General features: G+C 37.4%; 1 protein-coding gene across 1 annotated transcript in view; it reads right to left on the reverse strand.

The window, feature by feature from the left end:
- Nucleotides 1-1,730: 1,730 nt before the first annotated feature.
- The window catches only part of LOC107683677 (b(0,+)-type amino acid transporter 1), a 166,608-nt gene continuing 159,136 nt past the window's right edge, over nt 1,731-9,202 (reverse strand). The window contains exon 6 of the mRNA XM_016479750.1: nt 1,731-1,961. Coding sequence (XP_016335236.1) covers nt 1,731-1,961 — 231 coding nt within the window. The remainder of the gene's footprint in view (nt 1,962-9,202) is intronic.

Consider the following 9,202-nt stretch of genomic DNA (forward strand, 5'->3'; position numbering starts at 1 on the left):
TATATATATATATACAGTATATATATATATATATATATATATATATATATATTAGGCTTTCTGACCCCAAGACTCAGCTAATCTCTGCAGTTCTCCAGCTGTGATCTTTGGGGATTATTTGGCCCTCAAACTCTCCTCCTCACTGTGTATTAGGACAATATAGACACACCTCCTCTTCCAGGCAGATTTGTAACATCTTTATTTGATTGGAACCTCTTAATTATTGCCCTGATGGTGGAAATGGGGATTTTCAATACTCTAGCTCTTTTCTTACAGCCACTTTTTATTTTGTGAAGTCATGACAAAAAGATATCAAACAAATTTTGATACAACAAAGCATTGTGAAGATGCAAATTAAATGATCAGGCATCAACTAATTTGTAAACTGACCTAAATTATTTTTACAAATTGACCTAAAATCAATGTCCAAAATATATAAACTTGATATTCAGTATCCTTATACAAATTTGATATGAAAGGACATGAGGATAAACAAGTTGCCATGCTAACAAAGAAGTTATCAAAAGAATCTATTTTAGCATATACGTTACAATATATTTGTTAGGTGTGGCCCATTATAATTTCTGATGCTTAGGGGGCTATTAGCAATTTCTAAAGTATTAACCAATTATATCAATGGGGATGATAGATAATAATAATAATAATAATAATAATGAGCCACAGAATAAGAAATCTTTTAGGTTTCAAAGATTAAAATCAGTGTAAATTGTTAATTGATTAACTTAGAAAAACAAATGTTTTAGTGTGAAATCTGTGATCTCCACAATATCTTTAAATTAATTTTATATACCCTAATCATATTGAGAGCATATTTATCAAGTTACAAGACATGACTGAATGTATTGCTTAATTAAAATTAAGAGACAACATTATGTGTCTCTTTTAATATAATACAAGGAATGATACTTCCATAAAGAGACATTTAATAACTGATACTGTTGCCATTTTTCCCACATGATCCGTTGGTGCCTGGACCCCAATGTTCCCTGTTTGTAGTCATATTTATGATTGGGGTTATGCAATTTATATTTGGACATGTGGTTAAATGCTTATGCTTTGTTACACAAAAAAAACAAAAAACAACCTTGATATCACTATACAATTAGGTCTGCTTTGTTAATGTTAGCTAATGCATTAACTAACATGAACTAACAGAGAGCAATATATTTGTTACAGTATTTATTCATCTTTGATAATGTTAGTTAATGTTCAGGTCCATAAAATAATATTAACAGATTTAAAATGTATGTTGTATTAAACAAAAACAAAACAAAAAATCAGTACAACTTAAGTAATGATGAACCACTATATTTCTTACAGATGTAGAAGCTGATCTAAAATTACTTCTAAATACTGTTATAGTCAGAAGATGTTTGCTTGAAGCTATGCTAGCAAGAATCCACAAAGCACCAGTTAAAATTTAAAAATGTAGTTTCTTCACAGGAACTGTAGAATGTAGACTCTTACTGTAAAGTGTTACCAAAAGATGAATTAAGAATAGTTACTATCAAAGATTTTTACCTTACCATCTGTTTCTTAAAAAAGCAATTATTCATATTTAGATTTTGACTTTCATATAGACAGATGTATGATTTGAAGAATAGAACCAAGTGATTTTGTTTTCTATTCAAACTTATATTTAGAATTGTGAGAACCTATAACATCTGAATTACAAATACACTGAATTTGACAGGTCTGTTCCATCGGCATTACAGGTTTTTGGCAGTTGGTGCTACCTCTAGGAACAGTTGAAGGAAGACTGTGAGTTTATTTAACAATCCTGGGAACAGTTTCAAATGAATGAAAGGGATGTAAATCACAATGCTACTCAGCATGAAGAGGGTCACATAGAGGTACTCAATCTGAGGGTCATCAATGATGGGTGCCAGTACCAGGAACACTGCGGCCAGCAACACCAGGATGGGAATAATTATAGGTACCTTGAAAGGGTATATAGAAAGACAATGGTTGAATGTTAACTTGTTTCTCTGTCAAGGTATATACAAAAGGTTTTTTTTTTTTTTAAATGTTTGAACTGAATGTTTGTTCATACTGTATATGTTTAGATATGTAGCACCGTTGTCCTGTGAGGCATGAAATTTAATTCCTCTGTATGTCTCCACAAATAGCTGAATGACAATAAAGCTCACTTGAATGTGTGCACATTTTGTGCTGGCTAAGTCAAGTCACATTTATTTACATAGTGTTTGATGCAATAAATTCTGTTTCAAGGCAGCTTCACAGTGATACTAAGGAAAATAATGAAAATAATGTTGCAGAATTCAACAGTGTTAGTCAAATTGATAATACTACTAAATTCATAGGTTCACTCAATGCAGCATCAGTAGCTGATGTTATAGCAAAATGCCTTCCAGATGTGACATTTGACTTAAGCCTGTATAAACCGCATGCCTCAAAAAGATCTGCCCATGCCATCAAATCTCAGATTTATCTTCTTCAGGAAGCTTTTTTTCCTAGGCCGTGCATTGTGTTGATTTCCGCATTATTAGAGTGGAAAACAATGTCGCTGGGCTCGTTTAGTGAGTGCTATGAGTGTTTAGGTATTCAGCATGCACCTCCAACTGCATATAATGATAATTTAAAGATGAAAAGATTAAAGTGCTTCCAACCTACGCCATGAGTCACAGTAGAGGTCTGCATTGTGGGAACCGTGGGACCCGACCAGATTTTTTGCGACGCGGGATTAAATTTCTGAATAAAACACGGTAGCGGTCGTAACTCTGGTGTAATTTGAATGGGAGCGGGTGGTCTAACAATATCCCGTTCCTGACGTCCTTTCAGAACAGCATATCTGCGCTTACTCGTTCTTATTGACCACTGGTACAGCCTGCACTCAGGACTGTTATGCACATGCTGCACGCATGGACCAGTGCTTTCTGCGTCATGCATTTTATTTGCGGAGTCTGAGCATGCAGCATGTGCATAACAGTGCTCAGTGCAGGCTGTACCAGTGGTAAATATACGGTCCTCAGACAAAACAGGCAGGTTGTCGATGAGTGACAGAGCAGAATAAAGTGTGGTTGCGCTGTCCTTGAAGGACGTTCAACTTGGACTGGAAAATGGTCAGTGAGTTTACTGCTAAGAAACCCACGTCAGGCAAGTAAAAAGTGATTTCATTTCGCAAAGGCTACAAGCCAACGGATTTGTTCATATTTTGCTTATAATTTTAAATAACAGATGTTATATTTTTGCGACACTTTTCCTATACTGTGTTGACAGCAAAATGTTAAAGGGGTCAAAATTCACTTTTATATGTTGTTTGTACTGAAATGTGTCTTGGCAGTGTGTGTACACAACCACCCAATTATGATAAACATCCACCCAGTGCTTTTTTTTTAAATCCCGATAAATGATAACCCCTTTCTCAAATCAAGCCATTCTAAGATTATTGGCTGTGTGATGTCACACAGACTCAGGCCCCTCCCATGATTGTTGATTGACACTGGTCTTTTACCTTAGACCCACCCTGAGTGAACTGCAAACAGTCCGCCATTGTTTCGACGCTGGAGCAGGAGTAGACAAGAATGTCTACTAATAAGCAATTGAGATGTTTTGTTGTTGGATGTAATAATGAACATAGTCGTCATTTACTCCCGACACCTGAGCCACTGAAGACGCAGTGGATTACTGTTAGATTATATCACGCTCTCTGCCAGAATATTTTTGTGAGTTTGCCTGTCTGTGCTCTCTCTCTTACCCTCCCGTTCTCTCCCCTTGCGCTTTTCCCTCCTTCCTTCTGTGCTCTCTCTCTCTACTCTCGGTAGTCTTACCTCTCTTTATCTCAATGTATACACGCATGCGCATATGATACTTAGGGTTCAAATGGTGGGGCCCCTCTTCAGACAATTAGCTTCATGTTCATAATTCTTTCCATGGGCCCATGCAAGGACTGAGAATAGTCGAATGGCATCGAAAGATAAAGAACTAAGATATTCTTAACAAATGGGGGCTCGGTCTTTCCGGGAATTTCTACAGACAGGTGAGAAATAATCTTTAATGAATTATTCTTACTGTCTGCTAAGAAATGTATAATATTTTCATGCCGTGAATTTGGACTCTACCATACTTGGCAGAGTGGGTTATCCTCGTATTGTGTAAGTTAAGATATACGGGAAGAACAGTATCGGATCGCGACCGACTGTTCATCTGCAGGTTATCCTCACGATTTATGTGTGGGAAGGAGAATAGATATTTTGCAAAAGATACCTTTTTCATTACTCATTCGTAAAAAGCGAATGGTCGCTTCGTGAAAAGCTATCTTTGTTACCTGTTCTCACATTGACATATTCTCAGTCCTTCCAAGATTGAATGATTTTTAAATGATTTGAGAGTTGGTATTGTGAAGTCCTTGCAAGGCACTAAAACAAATAAATTGCTAAAATCGCAATTATTCTAATTGTATTTGTCCCTTGATCTGGACAGGATGGGTGAAACAGCAGAGTATTATGTTTCAGCAAATTGTTTAGTACACATTCAACTAATGGCTATTTGCCATTCTTCACTAAATCAACTTGGATTTAGTGAAGTTTTTAAACGAATCTACTCTTGCTTTGTTCTGTCTCTGCTGTGTTAGATCAAGTGCGCTGCTATTTTTAAAAGCATTGTCAATCACCAACCAAGCCACAATTATGACACAATACTGTTGATTAGATGGATGACATTGTAACGAGCAGAGATGTACAACTGTATTTAGATGATTTGGCTAAAAAGATTTTTATAATATTTGAGTTATGTATTGGCTCCGGAAAGTTAAACGCAATACTTGGAGCCACAGGAGAATTACATTGTTAAATCAATACATAATAGCTGGTTAAATACATGTCTTTAAATATATAGCTTGTAGATAACTTGACTACTTAAATTTGTAAGGGAATTAATTATTATTAATTCATTCAGGTTTTGATAGGACTCGGGTCTGAATCCCCGAAGTTCACCTGATTAAACCGATTTCAAATTTGTTATGTTACACTTTAAATCAAGGGTCGTCCAGCGAGCCGTGACCTCAGTATATTTTAACAAATTGACTATGTATTCTCCTGGCCACGGATAAATACGTTCTTTGATCATTTGTAAGCTCTTAGAGAGGTAACGTTGATCTTGGCAAAAGTTTTGACCTGGAAATTATATGACACCAAACCAAAGATTCTTTATAAATGAAACATGAATTTTATTGGCTACTCTAGAATACATCAAAACTACGCTAAAACACACATACACACAAACAGATTATTAGAATGAGAGTTGACGAAGTTCTTATGAAGTTTCAAACTTCTAACACTCGTTTTCACGAGTGGCGTGTTGCGGGCCTGAGGGCACTAGTTAATTTACTCATCCTTTTCCTGCTGGATATACTAGTTCTATTCATTGGTGGTCACAAGACATCGTGGTTTCTATATGTTGTGAACGAACCTTTTCAGTCCTTGATACAAAGAAAGCTTTGTTGTCTCTTGATTGGATCAATCTTTAATCACTCCTCTGAGTAGATGACGACACGACTGGCAGGAAGTCGACCCAGAATATTGGAGTCATGTGCTGGGATGATTAGCAAACCTCCTGATGGCTGATAGGAGCATAGCAGTGTCCGTTCATGTACTAGAAATCCCTACAAGCTTGTATTACATCTTGTTATCTATAGATGTATGGAGTTTGTGTCCGTTATCCCTGGGGGACAGCTTGAAATGTGGTAGTTTGCAGAGATTGAGACATTAGTTTGTGTTAACTAAAATAACTTGTGTAGAGCGATGAATGAGAACAAGATTGAGTGACTACTTTAAATGGCCGGTTTCATCTAATAATAAAAAGAGAAAAGAAGAAAATTAATTTTTCTTGACTTTGGTTGTCACATTTGGTAGACTATTTACAAGATTTCAGTCTGAAGTTATAATACAATGCATCATGCTGATGTATTGATAAGGCTTATAGAAGCATGATATGCTCAGATCAGTCAGAATAGGTTACTGCTCTTTTCTGCATTCTGCAACGAAGGAATTTCTTGCTCTTTACCCGCAAAGAAGAACTTGCTTTATTAAAATAAAATAAGGAACTGCTATATATTGTTAACTGGATGAGATTCCTTCAATTTTCTACAGTTGCACAAAATGACTGACCATAGCACAGATTGCTTATATGCAGTTGTGGTCAAAATTTACAATGCGGCTCTCTTGAGTGTTCATTCTATAGAAGAAACCAGAAGACTTCTGGGACAGCTGCCAATGGGCGATACAACATGAAGAAACAGACATCATGGCTGTGAAGAGAAGAAAAGGAATGGGCTGATTGGCACCCCTTGTAAGAGGAATCTGACACTTCTGGGAGGGGTTAGTATGGAGAAAGGCTGAGAAACACAATGCAGACATGAAAAATCTGCCATGAGAGGCAGAGTTGAAGATAACTGCTTCCCGAGTCAAAACTCTGATGCCCCACCAGATCCTCCTGTAGGGCCTCTGTGAACAGACACAAATGAACGATGGAATCTCCGCATTCCACCGGAAAAACTAAGGTCTCCTCCCAACCATGTGAGAGTCGTAAAACTGAACCATGGTCAGCCCAGGCGCCAATTGTCTCAAATAAGTTCCTGTCCCGCTCAGCTTATCTTTACAAGAAACACAAGGAGAGAGTGATTTACAAAACCACCTCCTGGGTCGGCAAGCACTAAGACAGCAATAACTGACCCCTGCATCTGGACTCATTTAAGCAACAGAACGTCAGTGTTGTCTCGTGACTGGCTTCAGCATAAATAAACTATCTAATAAACAACAGAACAAAGAACCTGGTATCTGGAAATGTTCCAGCGACAGACACTCTTGGACCCCATGACCGTTTAATGCATAAATTGATAATCTGATAAACAGAAAGCGACAAGATTAATAGCTTCATGTCCGAGCAAGAAGAATGGCAGATCTACACCCGTGACATTGTCATGACCTCAGGACATCTCCCCTTTTCTCCCTGCATTCCAAAAGGGACGCACCCTTTTCTCTCCTTCGGTCAGACAAAGGGACATAAAACTTACAACAGACAATTTCAAAAGACAATCATTTAAGTATAAAAGCGGATCAAAAACCCAATGCAAAACAGATTTGGTGCTCTTTCGCCGCTTGCTCTCCCGACCGAGGCCTTTTGGCCTTTGTGTTAATCGCGCTCCAACTTGCGCTCACAAGCTGCACCATCAAGCGATTGGTCATCCAGAACTCAAACACTCCGTTGAAGCTTCGTGAATGCCAGAGATCTTCGAAAGCCTAAAGTCTTGCAAACTTAAACTCTCTCAGAAGAACTGCCAAAGCCTCTGCGTCACCAGGCAACCAACCAATCACCACCGAGGGCTCTCCCAAAAGGACGTCATCCAGACGTCATCTCAGCAACCAATCAGCAACGGAATTCCCTCAAGCAGCCAAACAAGGAAACTCAGCTTTCCAGCTGTCACCCAAACGCAAGTAAACAAACAAAGCTTCTATCTGCTGAACTGGTGCCGAGCTAATTTTAAGCAGTAAACATAAGCCAAGTCTCTGCTTTATGAATTTTCTCAGGTTGCAAGTAAAAGAACTGTAGCAAATATCTTGCTAAAACGTTGGGTTTTCCTCAGAACTCCGTTAACATAATTTCCCTGAACCCTTGTGTGTCTGTTTTAGCTTAGTTTCATGTAATCTAGAATAGCCAATAAATTCTTGTTTAATTTATAAAGAATCATTGTCTTGTGTTGTAATTTTAAAGAATAAATTTTGTTTTCATTTATAAAGAATCATTGTCTGGTGTCGTATAATTTTAAAGTCAAACCTTGCCAAAGATCCTTGTTACCTAGCTCGTAGCTTATAACTTATCAAAAGCATGTATTAACCTGTGGCCAGGGATAATACAAATATTCAAATTCTTAAGATACACGGACGTTAACGACGAACAGTTGATAAAGTGTAAATGATCAAATTTGAAATCAGTTCTAATCAGGTTGACTTCGAATCTTCAGATTTGATTCCTCTCAAAACCTGAGCTAAATTAATAATAATTAATTCTCTTACAAAATAAAAATAGTTAATTTCATTACAGATGGTTGAGAAAGAAAGCTGGCAAAGATTTGGCTTAAAAAAAAATAAAAAATTCATGACACCAAGATAGTATTGTGAATCTTTTCTATTTTTATCCGGAAGAATAGATTAGATACAGAGAAACAGAGTTTTGTGTGTTATTGTACCTGTTATTATGGCATGCCAGCGTGTTGAATGAATGTGCAACTCGAGTGTTTAAAGAAGTGAACTGCAGTAAAAAATTAACATTTAGATGTTGTCTGCTAAAACAGATTAAGAATAGAAGTGAGCGGATTCGTCATTTCTTTCTTTTAAAAGGCCTTCATAGTTCGATTTGTTGGTGCGTGTTCCACTTCCAAATTCGTCTATGCTATTAAATCTCCCGGCTTGAGACCATTAACTTAGCTAATTAATGCTCTTGCCATTTAATTCACTAAAACTAGTGAACTTGAAAATGCGGTGCTCAGAGAGTATCCGAACGCTATTTTTTTGGGAGAATTGTGAAATCTTGATCAAGTAAGAATTGTGGTTAAATCCACGTGTGTTTTTGTCTGTATAAATATGTGCTGATATCTGCCGAGATATCAATGACAGTGAATTAATTGCAGTAAATCTGCACATTAATTTACCTCACTCTAACGAGGTGAGATTGGTCAACGCTATAAGAAAAGATAAGAATCTATAGTGCTTTTTGGTTGTGTAGTGCGAGATGCGCTGACATCTCCTGCAATGTACTTAAACTGTGTATAACCATCGACTGTGTGTAGCACACGCTAGTTATTGCAGGGTACGTTGCCATAGTAACAGCCGTAGCCCGGAAGTTCTAAGAAACCCTTTCCGGGGTAACTGCTCCTTCAGTTATTTAATTAACTCAGCTAAATTTTCATAAGTTTACCCATTTGGCTTAAGCCCGTTAGTGGCAAAACCCCAAAAGGAAAATGAGGGTTTCCTCAGTACTTAGGTTAAGTTAGTTTTATCCTGCTAACACAGCAAAACCAACCCACTAGATGTATCAATTTAACAGCGCCACCACCCTGTCATTTTTCCTAACATTGGGAGCAAAACTTCTCTCTCCTTCTTCTTCTCTCTCTCAGCTGTTTTCTTCTGAGTTGACTACTGCGGCTGTTTGCTGGGATTTTGCC

This window comes from Sinocyclocheilus anshuiensis, unplaced genomic scaffold (assembly GCF_001515605.1).
Source record: "Sinocyclocheilus anshuiensis isolate Anshui unplaced genomic scaffold, SAMN03320099.WGS_v1.1 scaffold2845, whole genome shotgun sequence".
In the NCBI taxonomy this organism is placed as follows: Eukaryota; Metazoa; Chordata; class Actinopteri; order Cypriniformes; family Cyprinidae; genus Sinocyclocheilus; species Sinocyclocheilus anshuiensis.